This window comes from Arvicola amphibius, chromosome 14 (assembly GCF_903992535.2).
Source record: "Arvicola amphibius chromosome 14, mArvAmp1.2, whole genome shotgun sequence".
NCBI lineage: Eukaryota > Metazoa > Chordata > Mammalia > Rodentia > Cricetidae > Arvicola > Arvicola amphibius.
The window spans coordinates 907,590-922,595 of record NC_052060.1 but is presented as its reverse complement, the minus strand read 5'-3'; the positions used below and the strand labels follow the sequence as shown (position 1 = coordinate 922,595).

The 15,006-nt window shown below is 47.5% G+C and overlaps 2 protein-coding genes across 4 annotated transcripts; one reads left to right on the top strand and one right to left on the bottom strand.

Moving 5' to 3' along the window:
• The first annotated feature begins 134 nt into the window (after positions 1-134).
• On the top strand, positions 135-8,661 carry Mettl25b (methyltransferase like 25B). 2 transcript variants are annotated; one of them, XM_038310946.1, is made up of 8 exons: positions 135-484; positions 3,756-3,880; positions 4,033-4,225; positions 4,621-4,683; positions 4,898-5,041; positions 6,085-6,569; positions 7,815-7,999; positions 8,419-8,661. In XM_038310946.1, the coding sequence occupies exons 1-8, from the start codon at positions 374-376 to the stop codon at positions 8,559-8,561; spliced, it is 1,449 nt and encodes a 482-aa protein (XP_038166874.1). In that variant the 5' UTR covers positions 135-373; the 3' UTR covers positions 8,562-8,661. The 2 variants fall into 2 exon arrangements, with proteins under 2 accessions (XP_038166874.1, XP_038166875.1); XM_038310947.2 differs by lacking the exon at positions 6,085-6,569.
• A 323-nt stretch (positions 8,662-8,984) lies between these two features.
• Mrpl24 (mitochondrial ribosomal protein L24) lies at positions 8,985-14,617 on the bottom strand. Of its 2 annotated transcripts, XM_038310951.2 has the most exons (7): positions 14,378-14,617; positions 13,357-13,449; positions 10,363-10,598; positions 10,190-10,285; positions 9,900-10,003; positions 9,383-9,513; positions 8,985-9,207 (listed from the first exon to the last, which is right to left on the bottom strand). In XM_038310951.2, the coding sequence occupies exons 3-7, from the start codon at positions 10,543-10,545 to the stop codon at positions 9,071-9,073; spliced, it is 651 nt and encodes a 216-aa protein (XP_038166879.1). In that variant the 5' UTR covers positions 10,546-10,598; positions 13,357-13,449; positions 14,378-14,617; the 3' UTR covers positions 8,985-9,070. The 2 variants fall into 2 exon arrangements, with proteins under 2 accessions (XP_038166879.1, XP_038166878.1); XM_038310950.2 differs by lacking the exon at positions 13,357-13,449 and having other exon boundaries at positions 14,378-14,614.
• Positions 14,618-15,006: the final 389 nt, after the last annotated feature.

The window sequence follows — 15,006 nt, the reverse complement described above, 5'->3', positions numbered from 1 at the left end:
AAGGTGGTGGGCCGCCGGAAGCGGAGCAGCGCGCGCCGGATCCGTGGCCCCACTTCCGGGAGGAAAGGCGGGACCTGCAGCTGGCCGCCCGGCGTTGAGCGGTTACTGGGCGCGCATCTGTGACGTCACCGAGACCCCTTGAGTCTCTGACGGTCATGGCTTTCCTCGGCGGAAGCTGTGCCATTTGACAAGTGCGCCCGGTCATTTCATGCTGGACGAGACTGCGGAAAGAGGTGTTGCCGGGCGAGCTCGGAGAGCTCGCTTCGCGTTGGGCCAACAGAGTTGAGCCCTGCTCGGGTCTCACGCCCTCGTGGTAGCGAACTTGGATCTCTTCATCTTCTCCCCTCCCTTGCACCGCCAGTCTGGCGGCAAGATGCCGGGCGTCTCAGTCCGTGGCCTGTCGCATGATAAGAGAAGGCAACTGGCTGTGAACCTCACCCGCGTCCTAGCGCTCTACCGTTCCATCCTGGACGCCTACATCATCGTGAGGCCACTGGGTTGAGGGCGGGGTGCTTCTGGCGGTTGGGGTGGTTAGGAGGCTACTGTAGAGGAATTCTGGAGACGGCTTTTATCCCCACTAAAAGGCAGTAATAAAGAGCATATTGATGAAGAGGAAGTGCTTGGCCAGATGTGGTGCAGACCTGTAATCCCAGCACCTCAGACTAGCCTGGACTGGACTATATTACTTGAAAAGATGAAAAAGCAGGTCAAGCATGGGTAATGGTTCCTGCCTGTCATCCTACCTCAAAAGACAGGCAGATGAATTGCCCTGATTTGCCGCCAGCTCAGACTAGTGCTGAGATTCCTCTCATTTCTCCCCCCACCCCACACACAGAGATAATCACCTGCTTGGTGGTGGGGAGCTGTAACTTTAGAGCAGTGTCTCTCAACTGTGGTGATACTTTGTGCTCTAACAAAACTTGCCTGAAGATCGGGGGTGGAGGCGAGGCAGTGGTGACACACACCTTTGAACCCTACACTTTGGCTCTCATGCCTTTGATTCTAGTACTTGGGAGGTACAGGCCTTTAATCCCAGAGCTAGGGAGGTGGAGACAGGGTTATAAAGTGGGTGGAGACGGGATCTCAGCTACCTTCAGTCGGCCTTTAATCTGAGAATTGGATAGAGGTAAAAAGTCTCTCTAGTCACTGGCTCTCTTATTTCTCTGACCTTTCAGCATTTATCCTACTATCTGACTGGGTTTTTATTATTAAAAACAATTAAAATTTGTGCTGCGTGCACCTTTTAATGCTGTGACTCATATATATATATATATATATATGAGGAATATATATATATATATATATATATATATATATGTTCCTCATGCTGTGGTGACCCCAGCCATTATTTCCTTACTACTTCATAACAAATTTTGCTATTGTTAGGAATGATAATGTAAATATCTGATATGCAGGATATCTGATACGTGACCCCCAAGGGGTCGCAACCCACAGATTCAGTACTGCTGCTCTTTGGTAAATGCTTGTCTAGAGCTAGAGAGATGGCACTTTGGTTTTACTGTGCTGGGCGGTGGTGGTGCACGCCTTTAATCCCAGCACTTGGGAGGCAGAGGCAGGCGGATCTCTGTGAGTTTGAGGCCAGCCTGGTCTACAGAGCGAGTTCCAGGACTACCAGGACTACACAGAGAAACCCTGTCTTGAAAAACCAAAGGGAAAAAAAGAAGTCATGGAGTGCTTTTTCCAAGCCAGTTCTGCAGCCAGCACTTACATAACGGTGCTCACATCATATTTAACTCCACTTTCAGGTATTGATGTGCTGCGGGCAGCAGCATTCACATGCACAGACCCGTCCACAGAGGACATACACATACAAATTAATAGTGAAAGTACTTTGTCAAAATTTTGTCTAGCTTGTATGAGACCCTGGGTTAACTCCCTAAGTGCTGCCAACATTTTTGTCAACTGGAGGGGTTGTGGTTGCAGCACTGTAATTGCAGCGCTTGGATTGCAGAGGCGGGCAGTCTCTTGAGTCCCAAGCTAGTGAAAGCTACATAGTGAGACATGTCTCAAAAACAACAGCAAAAAAAGTCTTCCAAACTAAAAAAGTAAATAAATGCTTAAGTGTTTTCAGAATAGTGAAAGTATGAGTACTTTTACTTGTATTTTCTTTACATGACATTTTTTTTCTGTGGAGTTTAAAGTAGTTGTCCTTTAAGCTCTCTGTTAAATAGTTTTCATGAACATTTTATCGAATGTAGTATTTATGTTAGCTGAAATCATTATTTGCATTAGTTTGCAATGCTGGGGATGGAACCCAAGATCTCATGCATGCTCATCAAGCACTCTTTTTTTGTTGTTTGTTTGCTGTAGCCCAGGCTGTCCTGGAACTCACTCTGTAGCCCAGGCTGGCCTGGAACTCACAGAGACCCACCTGCCTCTGCCTCCTCAGTGCTGGGATTAAAGGCGTGCGCCACCACTGCCTGGCTCATCAAGCACTCTTAACATTGAGTTAAACCTCTGTTACTGAATTTTATTTTGCAAAGTAAACTCTACACGTACAAGACTCTTGTCTCTCTGAGTTTAGAATAGATTTTAGTGAATAAATAAAACCTCAAAAATTATTATTTTTTAGATGAACTTTGGCTATCCTGGAACACTATATAGACCAGGCTGACCTTGAATTCATAGAGATCTTCCTGCCTCTGCCTCCTGATGCTGGGAAAAGGTGTGCACCACCTTGCCAGTCTGGAGGCCATTACCAGAAGATAGGATAGGTGGTTTTGGCATCAGGGTTGTGGAGATCAGAGTCTGATTCACTGGCAGGTAACTTCCCTAACAACTAAGGCTTTTTGTTTGTTTGTTTTTGTTTTTGTTTGTTTGTTTGTTTTTCGAGACAGGGTTTCTCTGTGGCTTTGGAGCCTGTCCTGGCACTACCACTTGTAGACCAGGCTGGCCTCGAACTCACAGAGATCCGCCTGCCTCTGCCTCCCAAGTGCTAGGACTAAAGGCGTGCGCCACCACTGGGCAGCTACATCTACGGCTTTTTAATTTTTTTTTCTTAGTTGATTATTTTCCGAAGGGGTCTCACTATGTAAAAGAAGATGACCTTAAACTCACAGAGATATTCCTGCCTCTGCCACCTGAGTGTTGGAATCCTTTGGTGTTCACCACCACTCCTGGCTCCCAAAGCCCCAGAATTTAAAAAGAACAAATGAAAATGAGTTAATACACAGCTGTCTGTATCATAAAATAACAGGTTACTTAATGGCTACATGTTAATGCTGTGTGTCAGTCACTGATCATGCTAGGGATACAGATTTGGAAAAAATTGGTCAAGCCAGGCATTATGGTGTATGCCTTGGGGCAGAGGCAGATTTCTACACAGTTCAGTTTCAGGATGCCAGGGCCACGTAGAGAGACCCTGTCTCAAAAACAAACAAGCCAGGTATGATGGGATTAAAGGTGTCTATAGAACAAGTTCCAGGATACCCATGGCTACAGAGAGAAACCTTGTCTCGAAACAAACAAACAAACAAACAAACCAGAAAAGAAATTGAATGGAGAAAGGAGGCACAAATAAGGGGACATTAATAAAACGAAGTGTGTTCAGAAAGCATCTCTGTGCCACCTTGGCACTGGTGGAGGCTGGGAGCAGACTGGAGCTGATACAGATGAACAGGAGAGACCTGCTGGTGGCATCTGGTGGCCTTGGGCACTAGTGCCAGAAGAAAGCAGGAGATGAGGTAGAGAGTTAAGATGGGGCTGAGAAAGTGACTGTTTGGCTTCTTCTGCAGGAATTTTTCACCGACAGCCTGTGGGGCACACTCCCCAGCTCATGGCAAGAAGCACTGGATGGACTAAAGCCACCACAGCTGGCCACCCTACTGCTGGGGATGCCCAGGGAAGGGGAGGAGATTAGGTATGTGCAAACAGAGGAGCCCTTTGTTGGGGAATGAGCCCGGAGCCATTTACTGAACCTTATGTAGACAGTCTCGTTGCATCTTCCTGGGCTTATACACTCAGGATGCGATTGTGGGCTATTCACTGGCAGCCTGGGCTGGACTGTCTCAGGTACAGGTCCGTGTGGCCACTCACCCTGCTGGCCCTGAAGTCCACAGCCTGTGCCCTCGCCTTTACCCGGACACCTGGCTTTCAGACCCCCTCAGAGTTCCTGGAGAACCCCAGCCAAAGCTCCCGACTAGCAGCGCCTTTTCGGAAACATGTCAAGCCCAAAAAGCAGCATGAGATCCGGAGACTGGGAGAGGTGAGACAGTCTGAGAGCCGTGTGTGGCCCGTACTGTAGGAACCAGCAAGTGCAGAAGTCCCCTTCCTTAGCAGACATACTAGCATCCTGTCTTGGTGCTGGGAGACTTTCCCGCATGTTTCCGGAGTTGACCGGCAGCTGTGTGGGGCGACTATTATATTCACTGTGGTCAGTTTTCAGTTTCACAGCCTACAGGGTTCTTGCTCCTGCATCATTGACTTAAGGGGCAAGCGGACTAGGCTAGACACCTGCCATCACCTCAGCTCTGGTTTGACATCTGACATCTCTGTGGCAACCTCAGTGCTTCTCTGTCGCCTTGGCTTCTCTACCATCCTTATGACTTCAGGAGTCAGGAGCCAGTGCCAAGAAGAGACTTTTGTCTCCTCTTCTTTCAGTTGGTGAAGAAGCTGAGTGATCTCACTGGCTGCACCCAGGTTGTGGATGTGGGCTCAGGCCAGGTAAGCCAGACTCTCAACATATTGTCTATTTGAGTTATGAGAATAGGCCACTGGGGAAGGCAGATGAGCAGGCCTAATGCCCACGGAAGCAGGCGCTGAGAAGTGGGGTGGGAGAGGGAGACTTTAGTGGAGCCCAGGACCCAGTTGTCTACACCACTGATAGGGTGACAGTCTTTAGGGCATTGAACAATGCTGTCCTCCCTCATGACTCCAGGGCCATCTCTCCCGTTTCATGTCTCTCGGGCTGGGGCTGATGGTGAAGAGCCTTGAAGGAAATCAGAGGCTGGTAGAGAGAGCCCAGCGCCTCGACCAGGAGCTCCTACAGGCTCTAGACAAAATGGAGAAGAGGCACCCAAAAGTAAGCTACCCTTCTTGCAGCCTGCACTACAGGAACAGTGTGCTTGGCTGGAACTGCATATTAAAATTCATTTTCTACTTCCAAGTTTCTCAGTTAGAAATGGTTCCTATTTCTGCTACGTTTTGCCCCTTCCCCAAAGCATCCCCACATCTCAAACGCATTTTTAGTTTGTATAAGTGATTTCCACACTGGTATGTTCTCATAGTAAACTATGATGTGGCCAGATGGGTACTGTTATTTGCTGGGCTAGGGATGGAGCCCATTGCCACTGAGCTATATCCCTAACCCACACCCAGGTATTAGACTCATTACCAGCAAGAAATGAAAGGGCTTGGGCTGGAGAGATGGCTCAGTGGTTAAGAGCACTGCCTGCTCTTCTTAAAGGTCCTGAGTTCAACCACATGTTGACTCACAACCATCTGTAATGAAATCTGGTGCCCTCTTCTGACCTACAGGCATGCAGGCATGCAGTCATGCAGAATGAATGAATGAATGAATGAATGAATAAATAAATAAATCTTTAAAAAAATGAAATGAAATGTAGAGCTAGGATACAGCTCAGTGGTAGGACAGTTGCCTAAGCATTCATTAGGCTCTGGGTTCCATCCTCAGGTACATGCCTGTAATCCCAGCATGGACAGGATCTGCAGATTTGCTGGCTTGTTCAGCATATTGAGCTTTAGGTCAGAAAAGGCTGCAAAGACCTTGTGTCCCCCCCTCCCCCACCTGAAAGAAAAATGATAGAAATGAAAAGGTGAGCCAGGCGTTGGTGGCGCACACCTGTAATCCCAGCCCTCAGGAGGCAGAGGCAGGCAGATCTCTAGGCCAGCCTGGTCTACAAGAGCTAGTTCCAGGACAGGCTTCAAAAGCTTCATAGAAATCCTGTCTTGAAAAACAAAAAACAAACAAACAAAACCGAAAAGGTGTACTGTCTGAAATGATGGTCTCATCTGGTTCAGAGTCTCTAATGCCTGGCTTCTGACTCATAACTCTGAGGATGCCACCCAGCTTTGCATCTGCCTTTGCTTTTGCTCTCCCCACAGGTGGTACAAAGAGGCTCCCGCCACTCCCCCCACCACGTGGTTCAGTGGGTCAGCCCCACAGCACTGTGTGACGAGCTTCTGCTGCCTTTGGAGACACCATGCCAGGGTAGTACCCGCCTACTACTCACAGGCCTCCATGCTTGTGGGGATCTGAGTGTTTCCTTGCTGAGACACTTCTGCTGCTGTTCTGAAGTGGTAGCCTTGGCCTCAGTGGGCTGCTGCTACATGAAACTCAGTGAGCCTGGCAGCTACCCACTGAGTCAGTGGGTGGCTGGGTTGCCTGGCCATGAACTACCTTACAGGCTCCGGGAGGGGGCCTGCCACGCTCTTGAGGACTATGCAAAGAGGCTACAGAAGGCAGGCCCTGGCCTGCAAACACACTGCTTCCGTGCAGCACTGGAGACAGTCATCCGACGTGCCAGCCCTGAACTTCGGAGGCCTGGTGTGCAAGGAATCCCCAGGGTTCACGAACTCAAGATTGAAGAGTGAGGTCTGGGGAGGCTCCCCACATATTCCCACCTTTTTAGCACAGCCAAAGAAAATGTGTGGACCCAAAGAAATGGCATAAACTTCGCTAACCAGGGACACTGCTCCAAATTTCTCTGAAAGAAATTGTCCTCCTAGGACTAGGAATGTAACTCAATTGGTAGAATACTTTATATGTGCTTGAGCCTAGGTTCAGTTCCCAGCACTGTATAAATTGAAGGTGATGACATGGGTTACATCTATAACCTTACATCTGTAACCTTAGCTTGGGGAGATGGCAGGAGAATTGGGAGTTCAAGATTATCCCAAGTTCTTTGGTTTGTTTTTTTGAGCCAGGATTTCACTGTGTAACTGGCTTGGCTGTCCTGGAAACTAGTTCTGTAGACACACCTCTCCCCACCTTTAACTCAGAGATCTGCCTGCCTCTACCTCTGGAGTGCTGGAATTAAAGGCGTGCACCACCATTGCCCAAGTTCCATTATTTTTTTAAAGATTTATTTATTTATTATATATGCAGTGTTCTGCTTGCATGTATTGCATGTATACTTGCAGGCCAGAAGAGGGCACCAGATCTCATTACAGATGGTTGTGAGCCACCATGTGGTTGCTGAGAATTGAACTCAGGACCTCTGGAAGAGCAGTCAGTGCTCTTAACCTCTGAGCCATCTCTCCAGAGCCCCCCCCCCCCTTTTTTTTTTAACTCTGGAAATCATCAAATCCAGGGCTTTGTACATGCTAGATTAGCAATTCTACCACTAAGATAATTATCAGTCCAATAGTTTCTAATTGCTAAAAGTACGGCTAAATTGTATATAAGACTAAATGAGGATAAATTTGGGACCGTTTGCTATTGAACAGATAGCTCACAGACTAGGAAACATTAAAATGGATAGTGGCATGTCTGTGACAGCTTTCTGGCTCTGGAGTCGAGGAGGACTGTTTCCATGTTATTTTGAGGACAGCCTAGACTACATAGTGAGACTTTGTCTTAAAAACACAGGTAGGCATAGTGGCTCATACCTTTAATTCAAGAACTTGGGAAGCAAAGGCAGGCGGACCTCTTAAATTCAAGACCAGCCTGGTCTTCAGAGTGAGTTCCCAGACAGTCAAGACTGTATGTCTGGAAAAAACAAAAATAAAATGTATATTTAAACAAATTAAAGTAGGAATCAGCTTCTAGACAAAACGGTTAAGTGGCAGGTAGAAGTGTCTAGAACTAACTTGTCTTATGGCTGGTCTCATAGATACGTGCAACAAGGGTTACAACGAGTAGGTCTGGACCCCCAGCTGCCACTGGATCTGACTGCCCTTTGGGCCCAGCAGGCCCAAGAGAATCGTGTGGTGGCCTTCTTCAGCTTGGCCCTCCTGCTGGCCCCACTAGTGGAGACGCTGATTCTGCTAGACCGTCTGCTCTATCTCCAGGAGCAAGGTGAGTTCTTGTCCAATTTGTTGGGCCTGGACACCACCTGATGTGGGGGGCATTTGTTAGCAAATATGGGTTCCTAGCAGCACCTCCCACTAGACTGGTTTTGGTTTTAAGATTTGTGTGTTTATACATGTTTTTTGGGTGTTTAATTCTCTGGTACTGGAGTTGCAAGCAGTTGTGAGCCATGTGGGTGTTGGAAACCAAACCTGAGTGTACTGGAGGAGCAGCAAGTTCTTAACCTGAGCCCTGTCCAGCACCAGTGAGGCAGATTTTAAGCAAGCGTCTCAGGCACTGAGAAAGTCCGTGGACTGCTCTCAAGCTAGTGTCTTCCCTCTTTGGAATAAGGTGCTGTGCTACTGGACAGGCAGAAAGGGTCTGGGGTGAACTTGTTTCCCTTCTAACCAACACTGACTTTCTCCTAGGCTTCTATGCTGAGCTGTTACCCATCTTCAGCCCTGAACTCTCTCCCAGAAATCTGGTTCTGGTGGCCACCAAGACACCCCTGGGCCAGGCCTTCTCTGTTCTTGAGACTGAAGACAGCTGGCAGTCCAAAGCAACCAAGTGACCCTATGGCGAGTGCACCTCACCATTAGAGCCTGCGTCCTGCCTCTCCTTCCATATGTAATGTTCTGTGTCATTTTTATTTATTAAAACTTCAGATTTAACTCCTGCTGTGCAGTAGTGGCCATGCCTTTAACCCCAGCACCTGGAAGGCAGAGGCCAGCCTGGATTATAGAGTTAGTTCCAGGACAGGCCTGAAAGCTACAGAGAAACCCTGTCTCAAAAAAAAAAAAAAAAAAAAAAAAACCTGTTTCTGTAAATAGGGAAAAGGACAAGGGACCTCTTCCTTGTTTCTATCCCCAAACATTTTAGGACCTGCCCCTGGAAAGGCTACCATCGACCTGGTCTGTCCTGACAAGAAAAGCTGCACTATGCCTGGCCTCCACAAAATGGAAACACTTGAGGAAGAAAGAGGCGGGGCAGCAGCTACACTCATGGCTCTTTATTAGTGCTGGAGAAGAGGGCTCTCCACTCTCAAGGTGAAGACTGAGCAGGCAGCAGCTACACCCAGACTCAGTACCAATAAACCTTCTTGTGTCTTCGAGTTTCCTGGATCCCCATAGCCTCCATCACATCTTCTTCTAATGTCTTTAGCCGGGGCACGTACGTTCTTTCTAGAGCATCTTCCACTGATGTGTCCTTGGGGCCATCTGTTGAGTCAGAAGAAATGATAATTTGCCGACTATTTCTTGTAGTGTTGGGGATGGAAGCCATGACCTTGCACACAGCTAGGTGAGCGCTCCAAGCTACATCCCTAGCCCTACCAACTTTGCTTTTCCTCTCACACCTCACATCCCTGTCTTCTTCCTGCTCACCCCAGCTTACCAGTCCATGTTTCAGGGACAATGCCATCTGCTCTAGGAAACTCAGGTTTGGGGATAATTCTCCCAGATCTTGTAGAGACTCGAACCCGCTCTCCTGCCTCCGTAAATCTCCACTGGATCTCAGTGGGTTTCCTGGTAAATAGAAAAAAATGAGTCTAGAGCCAGATCCTTGTGCCACCCTCCAACCCAAAATTGAAGGCAGTCGTAACTTGGGTTACCACTTTTGTTTCTGTCATGGTTACTGACAATTGTGTGCAAGAAACAGACCCCACTGGGCAGTGGTGGTGCACTTTCAATCCTAGTACTCAGGGGGCAGAGGCAGGCAGATCTCTGAGTTCCAGGCCAGCATTGTAGCCAGGACAGCCAGGACTACACAGAGAAACCTTGTCTCAAACCTCTCTCTTCCCCCCCCCCCAAAAGAAATGGATTCCCCTGAGTTCCAGCATATCCAACAAACCATTCTCATGTGATAAATAACTCAAGTTAGAAACCCCTTGATCAGAGGCCCCTGTGCTTGCCTGTCCACAGGGTCCACTAGCTTGACCTGGTGATGAAGCAAGGGGGCTTCACTGGGGATCATGGTCCCTCGGTGATCCTTGGTTCTGCCAACATAACGGTAATGCTGTCCAGGAGAAGGCATTATCAGAAAGCAAAGTGTGTGAAGGGATTTACCTACTACTACTTAGCATATTCAGCCCAAGCCTGCATGTACAGTCTGCCCCTCAGCCAGTTTCCTGTCTCCCCATGCTGCTCTTAAGAAAAGAGAGACAGATGGGGAAGACTTCCCAATCCTCATCCTTTCACTCACCGTGTTCAACCCCTCCAGGACCACCCAGTTCCGCTGCCGAATGACTTGGACCACCTTGCCCTGCTTCCCAGCATCTTTGCCTTCTAAGATTTCCACCTGTAAGAAGATGAGAGGACAAAGGCAGGAGATTGTTGCCCACAAGCCTTCCCGTCGCTCTGTCTTGATGTTCTCACCATGTCTCCACAGAATAGGTGCCAGTCTTCATCAGAGATGGGCTCTACCACCACTGGGCGCCGCCTGCTCCATGGAGGATTCTTCCTCTTGTCTGAGAGGGAGCCTGGACGGCTCATCCCATAGCGGTAGTGGGGAGGGACGGTGGCTTTGGATGCCAAAGCCAGCAGGGCCGAAAGTCGCATGGTTAGATGTAAGAAATCTCACCAGTGAAAGAATCAAAAAGTTTCTTCATCAACTATGAGTCAAGAGAAACAGAATAAAAAGTTGAACTAAGGAAGGAACTTTTGTTTGTTTTTAATCTATTTTTGTTTTATGAGCATTGGTGTTTTGCATGCATGTATACCTAGGTGATGATGATGGGTCTCGTGGAACTGGAGTTACAGACAGTTGTGAGACACCATATGTGTGCTGGGAAATAAACCCAGGTCCTCTGGAAGAGCAGTCAATGTTCTTAACCACTGAGCCATCTCTCCAGCCCCTTGTTTGTTTTTTGAGGCAGGGTCTCACTATGTAGCTCTGGTTGACCTAGAATCCACTATGTAGACCAAGCAGGCCTTGAACTCTCAAATTCATCTGCTTCCCTAGTACCACCGTTCACAACCCAGGAATGTTATTAAAGCATACATAGACTCTCTTGCGCAGTGGACGTCATCTCTTCTCACAAGTTGTCTTTACAAATGAGAAAACAATGGGGTTATGTATTATCTACAGTGATAAAGCTACTATGGGGGCGGTATCAACATTCAAACCCCAGCTACTGACTTCAAAGTAAAAAATTCACTTTAGACTGCCAGGCAATGGTGGCACATGCCTTTAATCTCAGCACTTGGAAGGCAGAGGCAGGCAGATCTCTGAGTTTGAGGCCAGCCTGGTCTACAGAGCAACTTCCAGGACAGCCAGGGCAACAGAAAAACTGTTTCAAAAAAAAAAAAAAATTCCCTGAGTCCAGGAGCCACACTATCTAGCTCCTTGCATTGCTGTCTCAGGAGAACTTGGCACTTGAGATACTCAAGACAGTTATTTAGTGAATGCATGAACACAAGACAGGGGAGAAGCAGGTAATGAAAGAAAAAAAAGCCTGAAGGCAACCAGTCACAAGACAGTAAAGAGAGCCATAGCAAGGATACAAACAGCTTACAGTGTGCCCATGTAACAGGCCCCAGACCTTCACACAATTGACTCTATTCAGGCCATAAAACTCACCTCATACACAGCACCACCAATGAAAACAAAAACCCAATCCATCAAAGTCTGCGGTTCTGGGAAAGTCTCTACATGTATTAACCTTGCTTTTTGGTTTTATAGTTCTGCTTTTGGCTGTGTGTCAACCCAGGGTGTGTTTTTTTTTGTGCTTAAAACCTCCCCTTGAGAAATACTTGCGGATACACTGGGATCCCCAATACCCAATGCAGTTGCCAGCCAGCTAATAAGGACTTTTTATTGGCTTGAACCCATGTTCTGTCTTCTAACCTCACACAGGAAAGACTCACTGCTGTGGGACAATGATCTTGTACCCTGAAAAGACATGTCACTTGTATTGTTTTAATAAAACACTGACTGGCCAGTAGCTAGGCAGGAAGTATAGGCAGGGCAACCAGAACAGGAGAATTCTGGGAAGAGGAAAGGCTCTGCAGTCATCACCCAGATGCAGAGGAAGCAAGATGAGAATGCCTTGCTGGTAAAAGGCACCAAGCCATGTGGCTAACACAGACAAGAATTATGGGTTAATTTATGATGTAAGAGTAAGTTAATAAGCCTGAGCTAATAAGGCAACCAGTTTATAATTAATGTAGACCTCTCAGTGTGTTTCTTTGGAACTGAATGGCTGCGGGACCGGGTGGAACAGAAACCTCTGTCAACAGACTGTCAGCAACCCACTCCTCCCTAAGAATGGCTTTTCCTCTAAGACTTAAGGACCTCAAGACTCCTAGACTCCCAACTTGGGCAGTAGACTAAATTAACAGATTACTGAATTAACTGATAAAAAGTGCTTTAAGCCAGGTCTTCCAGCCCCTTGGGAGACTGTGGTGGTGGTGGTGGGGGGGGGCTAAAGAGAAGGCTCAGCACTTAAGAGCACTTGCTCCTTTCCAGGAGAACCTGCATTTGATTCCCAGCACCTACATGGTGTTTCACACTACCCGGAAAGCCAGTTCCAGGGGATCCAATGCCATCATCTGGCTTCTCTAGGCATCAGGCATGCAAAGAAATGCATATATATATATATAGGCAAAACACATTTAAAAAATTAATAAATTGGGCTGGAGCGATGGCTCAGACATTAGGAGCACTGCCTGTTCTTCTGAAGGTCCTGAGTTCAATTCCCAGCAACCACATGGTGGCTCACAACCATCTGTAATGAGATCTGGTGCCCTCTTCTGGCCTGCAGGCATACATGCAGCAGAATACAGCATATATAATAAATACATAAATCTTAAAAAAAGAAAAAAAATAATAAATCCAATTTGAAAAAATGGTAAAAGGAGCCAGATGTGACTGTGCACATCTGTAATGCTAACACTTGGCAAGTAAGAACAAAAAGACTAAGTGGGACTTGTGGCTGGGCTACATAGAAAAACCCTGACTTTTAAATATTTTTACTTTTTGAAAAGATTTATTTTATATATATGAATGCTCTATCTGCACATATGCCTTTGTGTCAGAAGAGGTGCCACTTTAGATCGTCGTGAGCCACCATATGGTTGCTGGGAATTGAACTCAGGACCTCTGGAAGAGCAGCCAGTGCTCTTAACTGCTGAGCCATCTCTCCAGCCCTCGACTTTTAAATATTTTTAATGGCGGGTGTGGGGGGGTGGGGGGGGAGCAAGGCTCTGCAGTTAAGAGCATGTGTTGCTCTTACAGAGGACCATCCATAACTCCAATTCCATACCCTATTTTGACCTTAGTGGGTCATACATGCCCACAAACACTTCTACACATTAAAAAAAAAATCTAAAAAATTTAAAAGGATCAACGATGAGTGCAAAAGGACAAACCTTTTATCCCAGCACTTGGGTGGCAGATCTCAGCGAGTTCAAGGCCAACCTAGTCTACACAGCAGTTCTGGGTCAGGTCCACACAGTGAGACCCTGTCTCAATAAAAACAAACAAAACAAAATGCTAAGTGAAGATGGCTCATGCCTTGAAGTCAGAAGCATTATAATTACCATGAGTTCAAGGTCAGCCTGTCCCACACAGCAAGCTACAGAACAGTCTGAGCTACAAGGTGAGACCTGCTCGAATCAAAACAACCAAGTCAAAAGGCCCAATGCAGAATGCTAGCCTAGCCTGCAGTGAGCTTTCTAACTAGCAGCTGCTAGCCTGGTACCATATTAAGTAGCATCTCACAGAAGCCTAAGAGCAGCGATGAAATTGCTCCTAATCTCATTGTTGTTTTTGTGGTGGGAGGAAGGGAGTACTGGTGATCAAACTCGGGGCTTCACATGTAATGGGCAAGTAATTCTGTATAAGTGGGGTACTCTTTCCTTCTTTATACACCTCAGGATAGGAGACGCGGGGGTTGAGGAGCCCGGTGTTATCCATGATACTAGATGAATACAAGGGCTTAAATATTTCTATTCAGATCCAACACACTGATTCTAAGCACCTGGCCAAGTCGAAAACTGAGGATTTCAACGTATTTGGTCTTCTCAGTATCCAGGATGTGTTGCAATTCTCATTAAGATCCTGTTCACTAATACGTAAAACGGGCCTGCGGCAGAGATTCGGAGAGGAGCGGAGAGAGAAGGGGGGGGGGGGGGGGGGGGGGGAGGGGGGAGGGGGAGAGGGGAGAGAGAGAGAGAGAGAGAGAGAGAGAGAGAGAGAGAGAGAGAGAGAGAGAGAGAGAGCTGTTTCAAGGTTCTGGGATGAGAAAGCAGGAGAACCGGGCACGCCCCCCTTCATCTTTTCCTTCGGTTCCCTACACAATCGGATACTGGTGCCACTTCCGCCGTAGGCTTTCTTCTCAATGCAAGCCCTCAGGTCAAGCCCTTCAAGCGCTTCCCCTGTCAGACTCACCCAGATCCGACGACAGCTCCAACCTCCTAGTAAAGAGAAACCCAAGGGGGGGGGGGACTGCCCCTCAGTTTAAGACTATTAAAAAGTCCCTTCCTTCGCGACGACCACCGGTGACCAGCAGCCTCACTTTTCCCAACCTTTCTTTGCACGTGGGTGCTATACACGGGCAGTCTGGGAGGTGTAGTCTAATTGCTGAGAGGACGCTTAAAAACGAAGCGAGCCTCTCAGCTTGCTGGGAACTGTAGTCCGTCGCTACGAAATGACCTGAAAACGGGAAATCTGGACAAAAGTAGGAAATCCCGGGTGTGAAAGGCATGTCGGGAATTGAAGGCGAAAGGTGGGCGGATTCGCTGGGTACTTTCCTGTAAGTGCTTTTCGTGGAGGCCACTGGGAGTTGTAGTTCACAGAGAACAAGGCTCCATTTTCTAGGTGGTTATGACTTGCTATTCAAAGCAAATGGATCCATTTCGAGGCGAGATTATAGCCAGTGTCCTGGCTCTTCTCTGCTTGAAGGACCAGTGCATAGCAAAAAACCACCCCACCTTTGTAGAGGAATGGGTAATCGTGGGTCCTTTCAATACTAAATGAGCTAAACAATCTATGTAAAGTGGAGCATACTGGGAAGTTTC